At 46.5% G+C, this 14,747-nt stretch overlaps 1 protein-coding gene and 1 non-coding gene across 2 annotated transcripts in view; one reads left to right on the top strand and one right to left on the bottom strand.

The window, feature by feature from the left end:
- Positions 1–8,504: 8,504 nt before the first annotated feature.
- Positions 8,505–14,747, bottom strand: part of VIPR1 (vasoactive intestinal peptide receptor 1) — a 31,523-nt gene continuing 25,280 nt past the window's right edge. The window contains exons 10-12 of the mRNA XM_049781656.1: positions 9,874–10,003; positions 9,594–9,635; positions 8,505–8,792 (exon numbers count right to left, since the gene is read on the bottom strand). Of these exons, the coding sequence (XP_049637613.1) occupies positions 8,604–8,792; positions 9,594–9,635; positions 9,874–10,003 (361 nt within the window). The 3' untranslated portion in view covers positions 8,505–8,603. The remainder of the gene's footprint in view (positions 8,793–9,593; positions 9,636–9,873; positions 10,004–14,747) is intronic.
- LOC126021432 (U6 spliceosomal RNA) lies at positions 11,146–11,252 on the top strand. Its single transcript, XR_007499948.1, has one exon. It is a non-coding gene; the product is annotated as a U6 spliceosomal RNA (small nuclear RNA).

The following is a 14,747-nucleotide window of genomic DNA, read 5'->3' as shown; positions in this document are numbered from 1 at the left end:
CAGGTGTATCCAGCAGAGAGAACCGTGTGGGGACATGCTGTGCCTGTCTCAAGACATTGTCTTGTCCTGGATGCCAGAGTCCCAGGGGGATATCTACCTGTCTCCTTCTGTGCCTCCTGCTGTGGCTGTCCCACGGGCTGAAGCGGACGCCAGTAGCAGGAAACAGCCTGTGCCAGCTCCCATTTGAAGAGTAAATATTAGTCTTTTCAAGAGCTGCCTGTTCTCTGTCACTTGGCACCAAGGACATTAAGCCTGGGGGACCTCTCAGCTTCTTTGCCCAGGTGGAGTCTGTGGCCCCTGTTGCTGCTGTGGCAGAGAACCCGAAAGAGCAGCCTGGTTCTTGTCTCTCTTACTGGACAGCAGTGAGCCCGGAGTTACCCAAGTTGGGGGAGAGGAGGCACCCAGAAGGAGGCTTTCCTTATATTTTCCCCAGAGGCAGTGTACCCCCTACCCTGACTGGGTCTCATCATCTCTCGGCTCCAGGTCCACAATTTAGGTAGGGCATTTGCCTTGCAGGCGGCCAACCCAGGACAGACCTGGTTTTGAGTTCTGGCATCCCATATGGTCTCTTGAGCATGCCAGGAGTGATTTATGACTGCCCCCAAAACAAACAAACAAAAAAATAAAATTCTCTGACAGGGGTCAGGGTAATAGTACAGCAGGTAGAACAATTGCCTTGCATGTGGCCAACTTAAATTTAATCCCTGGCACTAATTGGAGTAAGCACCGTGTGTCCCCCAAATCAAACAGTCAAATCCTCAGACTGTGGGTGGGGGTGAGGCCTGACTCTTGTGTCACTGTCATCCCTTGGGGGATTCCACTAACAGCAGCTCTTCATTTAGACCAGTGTTTCCCAAACTGGCAGTGGCATGCCCCCCTTGGGGAAGACACTGGGAAGATCCAGGCTAGTAGGAGCTTTTGGGGGGGAGGGTCTCTACTAGAGCCCCAAAGTGCTCAGTATCAGTCATTCATGGCTGGCAGGAGTGATCTGAATAGTTGGAAAATCAGCATGATGCCTTACCCTCACCCAAGCTGTATTGGGGGCTGTATAGAAAAGGAAACCTGTATTCCAGGGCAGTTGGAAGCTGGCAGCCCTTTGGGGAATGTAGGCAGGATGAATGGGGAGTGGATAATGCCCCTTCAATTGGTGAGGGACAGAAAGGGGGGGGGGAATGTCAGCCACATTTTTCTCATTCTCTGAAGGGAAACCTTAAGGGGAAGAATGATGAAAGTTGAGACCCCATAGTGAGCATGTGTCAGAGTGAACTATGAGGCCTTGCCTGTTCCACAGGGCCTAAGGAAGGTGGCTTTGCAGAAACTGAGAGGCCTTTCACAGCACTGCCAAGGCCAGTGGCAAGGTGGACCTGCCTCAGACACCGAGATGAAGGGTGCTCAGTAAAGCCAGGACAGAGTCTTGGCTGATCCTAGAGGGACCCACGGGGACATAGAAGAAGCCTGGGTGGCTTCTTCTGGCAGGCCCTGAAGGCCTCACCCTGAAAACAGACTGAATATCCCAGCTATAGACTTCAGAAACACTGACCTGTAATTGTTCCAGAAGACCCTGAAGGGGGTAGGACACAGCACTGAGGCCTTTGGGTCACTCTCCCCTGCCACAAGGAGGGCAATTGTACTGGAGCCTCCAGTATTGGTCTCTCTGTCAACTAAACTCAGGGATTACCTCAAAGAGCTTCACTTTGGTTGGTGCCACACTTTTTCTAAAGCCATCATGTGGGACATTTGTGGGAATCCACCACACACTCACACTTGCCAAACTGGAAGGATGAGAGAGGAACATGGACCAATGGAGCACTAGGTGATGGGGTTAGAGCTTGGAGCTTGTTTCTCTCAGGAGGACAGATCTCAGACTCATGCAGACAGACCCTTTGGGTCCTGGGGTGGGAAGGATGTGTTTTTGTGGTCACAGCAGGGACACCTTAACTTGGCCATCCATACTTGTCAGTCTCATGCCTCTGTTCCCAGTTCCCATTTCCTGCTCTCAACCCTTATTGGGCACTCAGGCTGCAGGGCCTCTGGAGTTCCCAACTAAAAATGATTCAAAGGCAGTTGGCATCTCTCTATGGACCCCTGCTTGATACCTATATGGGCCAGGGGCTTGATGGCTCCCTTTTCTGGATGCCCTTTCCTGCTTGGGGGTCTGGGTGTGAGTGAACTTTGCAGGAGAAAGCTTGAGGGAGCAAATTGCAGGACAAAAAGATATAGAGGCTGTTCTCCCAGCAATGTGGTGGCTGGGGAGGAAGGCCTAGGAGAGAGGAGTCTGCAACAGCAGAACTTGGTCTCCCTTTCACTTTTTGGTCATCAGTTTCATGGAGGCACCAGTGGTATGTTGGCAATAGTCTGCAAGATGGCAGCCTGGTGTCCATAACCATGAAAGGACAGAGATGTGCCACCACTTCCATTCCTTCCAACTGTTCCATAGTTTATCCCCACACTAAAATCTCTTTGTGCACAAAACACAATAATATCTTACCTTTCCTGAACCACAAGGGATTCGACTTCTTTATCACCGCCATGTATATATTATCCTACCAGTCTGTGATGTAAGGAATCTGAAGGGCCTCCATTTACCCATAAAAGCAGGGCCCACTGTGGGTAAGTGGTGATTGCCCACTCAGCAGTGTCCTCTCTTCATGAGATTAAGTTCTTGCCAGGAAGGCTGGCCTCTCTCACAGCCAGGACTTAGGTAGTAGAGGAGAGTGTAGAAAAAGAGATAGGCAATCCTGCTGCTGCTGCTGCTGCAGCAGCAAGGTGACACACAGGAAGGAAACACTTTCTGTGAGTGCAGGGTGTTTTTCGAGAACATATGTTTGGGGGTAGTGACAGCTATCTTTGCAATCAAGAAGGGGGAAGTCTGCAGACCCAAGTCAACATACCAAGGATGGCAGAGCGGACAGACTTAGAAGACTGAGGCCTATATTGACGATTGTTAAGCCTCTGAATTAACCCTGCAGCTGCCTACTTTTAGTCACCATTCTGTGACAATATCCCTTCCCTCTGATCTACCTATCTACCTAGAAATGGTCCAGAGCTCTTTTGTGTTGACATGCTGGGACTCCAATGCAGGAGTCTCTGAGGGCTTAGCAGACTAGGTCTAAGAGGAAGCATGTGAAATGCTTGTTTCAAGCACACAATGGGAGGGAGTAAAAGACAAACAAATCAAAATTAAACGTGACTGTTAGTATAAATCATATTTCAATGCAAGATGAAATAAAAGTGAATGTAATAAATAAAACATGCAGCAGGGGCCAGAGTGATAATGCAAGGTAGGGCACTTACCTTGCATGTGACCAACTCAAGTTCAATCCCTGCCATCCCATATGCTCCCCAAGCACTGTCAGGAATAATTCCTGAGTCCAGAGCCAGGCTTAACACTTGAGTACCTTGGGTGCATCCCCAAAACAAAACAAAGAAACCATAACCAACCAACCAAAAAATAAATAATACCCACAAAAAATCGCAATAAATCAGGCATTTATTTATTTATTGGTTTTCTGGTCACACCTGGTGGTACTCAGGGGTTACTCCCTGCTCTGCACTCAGAAATTGCTCTTAGCTCAGGGGACCATATGGAATGCTGGGGATAGAACTTGTGTCCTGGTCAGCTACATGCAAGGCAAATGTCCTAGCACTGTGCTACCACTCTGGCCCTGAAGAGGACTTTTAAAAATTTATGTCAAGACACTAAAGAATCAATGTTGTCTATCGTGAGCATCACCTTCATCTCAACCTGAAATTTGTACTATTGGCCCTCTTTCCTCTGGAGAAGCCCATGTTCTCTCTCTCTCTCTCTCTCTCTCTCTCTCTCTCTCTCTCTCTCTCTCTCTCTCTCTCTCTCTCTCTCGCTCTCTCCTTTCTTTAACTATTTTCCTTCAAAAAAGAAAGAATAATTGCTGTCAGCTGTGTTTGCTCTTTTATGTCCACACAGGCCACTAATGCATCTAAGGTGGCATTAGCCACATTAGCAAAGGGATTTTGATAAGTGGCTTCAAAGCTACTTTCTAGTCAACACATTCTGGACATTTTAAGCAGGTCTTGTCCCTTCTCTGAACTCTGGTCACTCCATCTGTTCGGTGCTGGAGCTGAGGCAATGCCAGCACGACCTCCTGAGCAGTCTTCCTCATCCCCACGGCCTTCTGAGGTCCTGTTCCCTTCCCCATGAAGCTGTCTCCAAGGCCATTGACTTGTGGCTATTAATATCAGGGTGCTAATGATTGCCAGCTGTGGTCCCCCTCCATCTCCCCGGAGAGGGGAAGCAGTTCCTGTTCCCCTATGGGAGGGGCAGGGTCACTGCTCATTAAAACAGACCCGAGGCAAATGATGGGAATGGAGTGGCCCACATGGACAACTTATGCCACCCATGGCTGGCATGCCAGAAGGGAGTGACTGAATACAGGCACAGCCCCATGTGGGGTCGCCCTGCCCCCTTGCCCAGATTTTATCACCTTCAGTCCTGCTTCCCCAGATGTTTCACAGACCTTACATAAAGCATGATCCAAGTGAGGTCCTCTTCCCCAAACTGCCTGTCTTCCTTCTTCACCAGCAGCCAAGCCCCACATGTTTGGTCTCATTTAAGAAACTACTTTTAGGGTCCCTGGTTCTAGGTCTCTATGGTGCATCACCATCTGGATTCAGGTGCCCCTGGCACCCCTTATGTTCTCTTGGAATCTGAATGCCCTGACCTGGTCCTCATAAGCACTCCTCTGTGGCCGCAGCCCGGTAGCTTTGCTCAGAGGTAGTAGAACTGCAGCCAAGGGACTTTATGCTATAAGGAAACAGGCTGAGATGGCATCTCTGTGCTGGGAGGACTCTTGCCCTCGTGTCCTAGTGGCTGCCCACCTGAGTTTGCTGGACATAACCACCAAGGACGGGAGTCAGTGGATGACCAGGGCCCAACCAGAAACAGTTCAATCCAGGGTCAAAGCAGGGTCCAGGGCTGGTGTTGTGGTGAGCCACACAGGCTGTCCCTGGGGCTACCATTTCTGAGGTCTCTTGTACTGGTCCTGAAGTAGAGCTGCAGGCAGACATTTCTCCATATCCTGAAGGGTCTGCACAGAGCTCTGAGATGACCCTGCTACCTAGTTCTCCAGATGCCCAGAAGATGGCGATAAAGATGAGTCAAAGACTGTTAAAGGGCCCCCAAAGGGTAGGTCTGAGGTCTGAAGAGAAGTGTGTGCAGGAGAAATTCTGCTCGTGGTCATCTCCACTCCTTCCGCCATCTCTAGGAAGCACCCATGGTAGCCCATGGCCTCGGCCCTTTTGTCAGCTTTCTGTCTTCCCATACTGAGATGCCAACCACTGGCTTTTCCCAACCTGCCATCTCTCAGCATTAGGCCCCGTATCTGTCTTCCCTTTATGTGCCCTGACTTGGGTCACTGTGTAACATTCACTATTACACTGTTCTTTCACTTTTCCTCTATCTGGAAAATCTCCCTCACCCAGAAGCCATGACTCTCTTACAGGATTGCAGGTGACGATGGTGACTGAATGGGTCACCAGCTTTCTAGGCCTTCATAGGCCTCAGGTAGCCTCCAGGAGTCTCTGACCCTTTCCTAGGATCTATTAGTTCCTTCCATTTCTGTTCCCTCTCACCTTCTCCTGTCCCTCTGCGACTTGCCTGAACTCATGTCTGTTCTCTGACCTTCATCTTCGCACATTCTGTTTGTCCTCCAGTTAGTGCCGAGCACCTTGTTCCCAGCTGCTGTTTCCTATCTCATTGCAGAGAGCTCAAGACATCCCCTCAATAGCCACCTAAGATTTTTCTAGAAACTTCATCATCCAGACTCTTCCCTGATTATGCAGGCAGGGAAACTGAGGTTCAGAGAGGGGCAGAGATCTGTTCATGACCTCTGAGAAAACTGGAGATAGTACAGCAGATAGGGAGCTGGCCTTGTACACATGAAAGTGTGTTTGATCCTCAGCACTCCATATATTCCCTAGTGCTCTGCCAGTAACACTGAGTATCACTGCGGTGTCCCCCCCAAAAAAAAAAAAATAAGAGAAAAGAAAGCAAAGCTGGAAACAGAATCAGGACTGAAGGAATGGGTCATCTAGATCTGAGAACTATGTTGTGGCAAGATCTCAGAAGGAGGGAAATCAGATTGAGAAGAGGAGAGGGCAAAGGAGAAGGGAAGAGAGGAAAGGAGGGAGTAAGAAAGATGAGAGGAGAGAGGGTTGTCCCAGCTTAGGGAAAGACACACTGTCCCACATTGCATCTACCAAGTCTTGAAGTATGAGGAATGCCAGACTCAGAGAAAATGGCAAAGTCCTGAAAATTCTCCTAGGCCAGCTCCCCACCAGCCTCTCTTTGGGGGAGTTCACCCCTGTTAGTCTGGGGTGGGAAGAGGTAGGGAGCACTGAACCACTCTCTTGGGCAGGTCTAGAATATCTGAGGCCAGCCCTGGTGCACCTTGGGTTCTCCATGCACTTAAGCCCAAGATGTGTGGGATATGAACCAATTAGTGTTGGCCCTTTTGGGAGTGCTAGACCCCAAATTCTGAGGGTACTGGGCCCCAACTTCTGGGGGATGCTATGTTTCCACCCAAAACTGTTTCCCCTCTCCTCTGTATCCTGCTCTGGGGCCTCTGCAGGCATTGGGTTTGTCTGTGACTTGGGAATGGGAGTTAGAGCCTGGCCACAGAGGAGCCCATGCCCACCTACTCTTGCAGGCAGAGGAACCCCTCTGCATAAGACTAGTGGAGACATCTCTGGCTGCAGGCAAAATATTTGTCTGACTAGAACTAAAATGTTCTATTAGTCCTATTGTTTCTGCTCATTTGTTTTGGTGACATTCATTAGTCCATCCTAGACCTCCTTTTGGCTGAAGGCTACAGTTCCAGTATTGGCTGTCCCACTCCATGGACCCCTTGTGTGAAGGAAGAACCGGGTCCAAGATATTCCACAGCCCATCTGGGCACTTGCATAACACTACCAACGGTCTTGTTCTGATTCGCAACCAGAAGGATCTGCTTTGGGCCAGGGCTCAGAGTAAGAGCATTAACTAATGATTTGGTATTTTTTAAAATAAAAATATTTAAGAAAACTTTAATTTTTTTCATTTTCTTTTTTTGGGGGGCACATTTAGAGATGCTCAGGTGCTCTAGATGGGGCTTGAGGGACCATAGGCCCTTCTGTTCTATATTATCTCCCCAGATCTACCCTGGTATAACTTTATCCTGACTCTTAATACAATATGTCCCTCAATATTCCTAGCTTAAGCCTGATGGGTGACTGCAAAGACTTCATCTTGACATGTAGGGTGATTCCCTCCCTGAAGAGGCGATGCAGTTCCAGAAAGTGGAAACTGGTCTCCATTTCAGGTTCCTTGGGAAGATCTACCATCGGGGACACCAGCTCAGTCCAACCCAGCCTTTATTGTGGTGTGAATCTGCAGGCTGTTCTGAGGGAGGTTCTGGCTGGCTGGGTGCAAAGTTGAGGGCAGACACCAGATGCTGTGCTGACACATGGGCTGGAGGTTGGCATCCAGCTGACACATGGGCTGGAGGATTCTTCAGCCACATTTTAGGGGACCATTGGCTACAATACAAAAAAAAGGGCAACATTCTCAATCTATGTTTTCTCTTCCCCATCAGCCAGATAGGGAGGGGTTCACATGGTTTCTCTGCATCCAGGTGGTGTCCTGTTAACAGGTTTGAGCTCTGCCATAGAGATAGCATCTCTCACTTTGCTGTCTGATGTGGGGAATCAGGTGCAAAGATCCAGGCCTGCCTCTCACAGATAGTAGTAAGTGGACTGCAAAGCTCATAGGAATGGTGGGGCAGAGCAGTGTCCTCTCGAGGTGCCAGCCATACTGAAGCCATTGAAAAACCACTCCTCTTCACTGAGGGCTGGAAAAAAGCCCACTTACACCTGCGTCCCACATCTGGGAGGCAGAGTGCCTGGCCCCTAGAAGTGGGAGTCTCCTGGATGGACACCGTAAATGTGGAATTGTAGGCACTGCCATGATGGTAGCAGGTGAGCTTTTGGGGCAAGCCCTCGCCCCCTCAGACCACACTCTGCATCTGCATGCCCTGCTGTGTGTGGGGGAGGGTGCCTTGTCCCCCAAGAATGGGAGAGAAGGGGAGTGGCATAGTCAGGTTGTACAGATTTCTGGCTCTCTAGGGCAGAGGTGGGCTTTGGGGGCCCAACGCTGATTTATCTTGTGTTTGGGTCACAGCCAGTGGTGCTCAGGGGCTACTCTGAGCTTGAGGGGCCAGTTCTCTCCACAGTGCTTTGGGAGGAATCATGCAGAACGCAGGATGGAATTTGGACCTCCTGCATGCAAAGGCTGTGTTTCAGCTCTTGGAACTAAACGACAGCTTGTTAACTGGTCTGGAGTAGGAGTTCTCGGCACCACAACCCATCTGGAACCAGCTCCGCCAAGTCTGCACCTTCCTTTGCAGTAGGAGGGCACAAAGGCAGTATTTTCCAGACACCTCCAACTGTGACCTGGGGACCAGGCAGCCTCCAAGCCCTGGGCTGGGGCAGGCTGTGCCCAGAAAAGGCCTCTGTACTTAGTGCCGCCCCGAATGGGTGGGTTGGTGAGTGCCTGGGTGTGGGTGCATGGGGCCACCCTTGACACCTGGTGATCAGACCAGAGAGACTTCAGCCTGGAAGCTGGAGGAACGCCGGGCATCGGGACTGACGCGGGTCAGCATGGACACCTGCGTACTACATGTGGCTCCATTGCTGCCTGATGGGTGCCGGGATCTGGGGCCCAATCCCAGGACGCCTTGCAAGTGCCACCGCCGCCACTTCCGTCGCAGCTCTGCCTGCACCTGGGAGAAAAAACAGTCAGACCCACCCCCACAGAGCTTCCTTGGATGCTGATTGGGTTGCTCTCGCTTTAGCGTGAAGAGTCTCATCCAATCACATCCTCTTCTGGGAGCCTACCCAAAGACCTGGGTGCTACCTTGCTTAAAGACTAGGAGTATGTTTTGGAGACTCTGGCAGAATCCCCTTTCACAAACGTTTATTACAGGTTAGGTAACATGGTTACAATAATGTTAAATTTTTTTTGTTAAGATGCACAGTTATTGAGAGTTTTCTTAAAATGCAGGTTCTAAGACAACACATCTGGCATGAACCCAGAAGTGATTTTGATGGAGCTGGGTGGTGGTACTCAGGGCTTATTCCTGGCTCTATGCTCAGGTGTCATTCCTGGCAGGGCTCAGGAAACCATATGTAATGGTGCCTTGGCTTGACTCTGGACCTGGTTGCCTGCAAGGCAACCTTCCTGGTTGTACTATGGTTCCAGTCTCAGGAAGTGAACAGCTTTATGCTGAGCCAGAAAGTACAGTGGGTAGGGTACTTGCTTTGCATGTGCTCAACCTGGATTCCATCTCTGACACCTGGTATGGTCTGAGTACCAGCAGGAGTGATCCCTGAACACTGAGCCAGGAGTATACCCTGAGTACCACTAGATATGACCCCAAAAGGCCCCCTCCCCCACCGTGAGTATTTTAAGGTCAGAGATGCCACTAATCTAATCTACTGAGGGCGACTTCCAAAGCAACCAGGTTTAAGCAGGGCGTGTTTCTATTCCCTATACCCCAGGTACTTGAGTGGAGGAGACTTACCTCACCATTGAGGAAGCAGTAGAGGATAGCAACCACTGAACCCTGTGGAAGTGATAACAGGAGAGGTGAACTAGGTGCCATCCCTTAGCCTGCAGCCAGCCCCAGCCTAACCTGCCTCTGGGACCTGCCCCCCTCCCCAAAGCAAAGGGCTATGCCCATGGTATGGTTTGATTCATATTTACTATAATGGAAAAACTGAAAGCTGGAGGCAAAGGGCCAAGGTCCTGCAGTGGAATTCTGTGGGGCCCAGAGAACTCCATCTTCTGAAGACAGTGCATACCTGGAAGGATCCCAAGATGAGCTCAAAGACCATTTTCACCTCAGGCTTAAAGTTGTCAGGGAAGAAAGCAAAGACAATGTAGTGTACTCCGAACAGGGGAATGAGCAGAAGTGTAGACTTGGCCAGTCTCCTGGGGATAAAGGAGAGTGGGCAATGGGTGTGGGGCCCACAGAGGTGGCTACAACAAAGCCCAGCCTGGTGTCAGTGGGTATATAGAAAGTGGGACCATGTAGGCTGGAGAGACAGTGTGGGGGTTAAGACTGTGCACACAGGGGCCAGAGAAATGGCACAGCAGTAGGGCATTTGCATTGCATGTGGTCGACCTGGTTTGATTCCCGGCATCCTATATGGTCTCCCAGCCTGCCAGGAGTGATTTCTGAGTGCAGAGCCAGGAATAATCCTTGAACACCACTGGGTGTGTCCCAAAAACCAATAAAGCTTAAAAAAAAAAGACTGTGCACACAGTTGACCTAGTTCAACCATATATAGTCCTTTGAGCCCTACCAGGAGTGATTCCTGAGCACAGAGGCAAGTGTAAGTTCTAAACACTGCCAGGTAAAATCCCTCAAAATAAACAAAAAAGGAAAGAAAAAGAAGTGGAACTATGACTCAAACTTTAGGATGGGCTCTGACTCCTGAAGATAGGTCCTGACGACTTGACCCCAGCCCTCCTGTCTGTAGGGAAGCAAAAGAAAGACATCCTCTATTCTAACCAGGGGGAGTGGCATATAAGGACCATTGCTAAGTCCCTGAGACAATCCCACTAGTGATATTTCAGGCTCTGTGGCAGCTAATGGGGAGATATTTTATTTTAATACTTTATTTATACACCGTGGTTATGAAGTTGTTCATGGTTGAGTTTCAGCCATACAATGTACACCCCCTGAGTAGTGTCCATTTTTCTACCACTGATGTCTCCAGTTTCCCTCCTGCCTTGCCCCCTGCCTGCCTCTGGGGCAGACATTCTCTTCTCTCTCTCTCTCTCTCTCTCTCTCTCTCTCTCTCTCTCTCTCTCTCTCTCTCTCACTCTCTCTCTCAGATATAGATATAGATGCAGATATAGATACTGCAAAAAAAGAAAACTACAGACCAATATCCCTGATGAACACAGACTCAAAGATACACAACAAAACCCTGGCAAATAGGATCCATTGCCTCATCAAGAAATGTCATTCACCACGACCAAGTAGGTTTCATCCCAGGAATGCAAGGATGGTTTAACATACATAAGTCAATCAATATAATACACCATATCAACAAAAAGAAAAATAAGTGCTCGCTTCGGCAGCACATATACTAAAATTGGAACGATACAGAGAAGATTAGCATGGCCCCTGCGCAAGGATGACACGCAAATTCGTGAAGCGTTCCATATTTAAAAAAAAAAAAAAAAGAAAAAGAAAAAACATATCATAACAATAAATGCAGAGAAAGCATTTGATAAGGTCCAACATCCATTCTTTTTTTTTTTTTCTTTTAAAATTTCTTTTATTTTTTTTAATTTTTTTTTATTTAAAAACCTTGATTACATACATGATTGTGTTTGGGTTTCAGTCATAAAAGGAACACCGCCCATCACCAGTGCAACATTCCCATCACCCAAGTCCCAAATCTCCCTCCTCCCCCCCCAACCCCCGCCTGTACCCTAAACAGGCTCTACATTTCCCTCATACATTCTCAATATTAGGACAGTTCAAAATGTAGTTATTTCTCTAACTAAACTCATCACTCTTTGTGGTGAGCTTCCTGAGGTGAGCTGGAACTTCCAGCTCTTTTCTCTTTTGTGTCTGAAAATTATTATTACAAGGGTGTCTTTCATTTTTCTTAAAACCCATAGATGAGTGAGACCATTCTGCGTTTTTCTCTCTCTCTCTGACTTATTTCACTCAGCATAATAGATTCCATGTACATCCATGTATAGGAAAATTTCATGACTTCATCTCTCCTGGCAGCTGCATAATATTCCATTGTGTATATGTACCACAGTTTCTTTAGCCATTCGTCTGTTGAAGGGCATCTTGGTTGTTTCCAGAGTCTTGCTATGGTAAATAGAGCTGCAATGAATATAGGTGTAAGGAAGGGGTTTTTGTATTGTATTTTTGTGTTCCTAGGGTATATTCCTAGGAGTGGTATAGCTGGATCGTATGGGAGCTCGATTTCCAGTTTTTGGAGGAATCTCCATATCGCTTTCCATAAAGGTTGAACTAGACAGCATTCACACCAGCAGTGGATAAGAGTTCCTTTCTCTCCACATCCCCGCCAACACTGTTTATTCTCATTCTTTGTGATGTGTGCCATTCTCTGGGGTGTGAGGTGGTATCTCATCGTTGTTTTGATTTGCATCTCTCTGATGATTAGTGATGTGGAGCATTTTTTCATGTGTCTTTTGGCCATGCGTATTTCTTCTTTGTCAAAGTGTCTGTTCATTTCTTCTCCCCATTTTTTGATGGGGTTAGATGTTTTTTTCTTGTAAAGTTCTGTCAGTGCCTTGTATATTTTGGAGATTAGCCCCTTATCTGATGGGTATTGGGTGAATAGTTTCTCCCACTCAGTGGGTGGCTCTTGTATCCTGGGCACTATTTCCTTTGAGGTGCAGAAGCTTCTCAGCTTAATATATTCCCATCTGTTAATCTCTGCTTTCACTTGCTTGGAGAGTGCAGTTTCCTCCTTGAAGATGCCTGTAATGTCCTGTAGTGTTTTGCCTATGTGCTGTTCTATATATCTTATGGTTTTGGGGCTGATATCGAGGTCTTTAATCCATTTGGATTTTACCTTTGTACATGATGTTAGCTGGGGGTCTAAGTTTAATTTTTTGCAAGTGGCTATCCAATTGTGCCAACACCACTTGTTGAAGAGGCTTTCCCTGCTCCATTTAGGATTTCCTGCTCCTTTATCAAAAATTAGATGGTTGTATCTCTGGGGAACATTTTCTGAGTATTCAAGCCTATTCCACTGATCTGAGGACCTATCCTTATTCCAATACCATGCTGTTTTGATAATTGTTGCTTTGTAGTACAGTTTAAAGTTGGGAAAAGTAATTCCTCCCATATTCTTTTTCCCAATGATTGCTTTAGCTATTCGAGGGTGTTTATTGTTCCAAATGAATTTCAAAAGTGTCTGATCCACTTCTTTGAAGAATGTCATGGGTATCTTTAGAGGGATGGCATTAAATCTGTATAATGCCTTGGGGAGTATTGACATTTTGATGATGTTAATCCTGCCAATCCATGAGCAGGGTATGTGTTTCCATTTCCGTGTGTCCTCTCTTATTTCTTGGAGCAGAGTTTTATAGTTTTCTTTGTATAGGTCCTTCACATATTTAGTCAAGTTGATTCCAAGATATTTGAGTTTGTGTGGTACTATTGTGAATGGGGTTGTTTTCTTAATGTCCATTTCATCCTTATTACTATTGGTATATAGAAAGGCCATTGATTTTTGTGTGTTAATTTTGTAGCCTGCCACCTTGCTATATGAGTCTATTGTTTCTAGAAGCTTTTTGATAGAGTCTTTAGGGTTTTCTAAGTAGAGTATCATGTCATCTGCAAACAGTGAGAGCCAACATCCATTCTTGATACAAACTCTCATCAAGATGAGAATGGAAGGAACTTTTCTCAGTATAGTCAAGACCATCTACCAGAAGCCAATGGCAAATATTGTTCTCAATGGAGATCAACTAAAAGCCTTTCCTCTAAAATCTGCAAGACAAGGCTGCCTCTCTTACCACTCCTATTCAACATAGTGCTGGAAATTCTTGCTATAGAGATTAGGCAAGAAAAAAAGATATCAAGGGCATCCAAATAGAAAAGGAAGAAGTTAAGCTCTCACTGTTTGCAGACGACATGATACTATATTTAGAAAATACTAAATAAAGACTCTACCAAAAACTTCTAGAAACAATAGATTCATATAGCAAAGTGGCGGGCTACAAAATTAACATGCAAAAATAAATTGCCTTCTTATACACCAATAATATTAAAGAAGAAATTAATATTAAATAAGCAATCCCATTCACATTAGGACCACAGAAATTCAAATACTTTAGAGTCAACTTAACTAAAGAGGTGAAGGACTTATATACAAAGAAAACTACAAAACCCTGCTTCAAGAAATAAAAGAGGACACAAGTAAATGGAGACACATATCTTCTTGATGAATTGGGAGGATTAACATCTTTAAAATGGCAATACTCCCACAGCATTTTAAAGACTTATTGTAATTCCTCTATGGATACCCATGACATTCTTCAAAAAAGTGGATAACACACCCTTGAATTTATTTGGAACAATAAACACTGATAAATAGCTAAAAAATTTCTTGGGAAAAGGAATATGGGAGGCATCGCTTTCCCCAATTTTAAATTGTATTACAAAGCAATAGTTTTAAAACAGCATAGTATTGGAATAAAGACAGACTCACAGATCAGTGGAATAAATGAGTATTCAGAGAATCTTCCCCAGACATACAATCAATTAATCTTTGATAAAGGAGCAAGAAATGCAAAATGGAGCAAGGAAAGCCTCTCGACAAGTGCTGTTGGGACAACTGGTCAGCTACTTGCAAAAAAGCAAACTCAGACCTCCATCTAACACCATGCACAAAGGTCAAATTTAAATGGATTAAGGACCTTGATAACAGACCCAAAACCATAAGGTATATAGAACAACACATAGGTAAAGCACTCCATGACATTGAGACTAAAGGCATCTTCAAGGAGGAAACAGCACTTTCCAAACAAGTGAAAGTGGAAATAAACAGCTGGGACTACATTAAGCTGAGAAGCTTCTGTACCTCAAAGAAAATAGTACCTAGGATACAAAAGCTACCCACAGAATGGGAGAAACTATTCATTCAATACCCATCAGATAAGGGGCTAA

This window comes from Suncus etruscus, chromosome 10 (assembly GCF_024139225.1).
Source record: "Suncus etruscus isolate mSunEtr1 chromosome 10, mSunEtr1.pri.cur, whole genome shotgun sequence".
Lineage (NCBI taxonomy): Eukaryota > Metazoa > Chordata > Mammalia > Eulipotyphla > Soricidae > Suncus > Suncus etruscus.
Note: the sequence above shows the minus strand (reverse complement) of the source record. Positions and strands in the feature narration are given on the sequence as shown.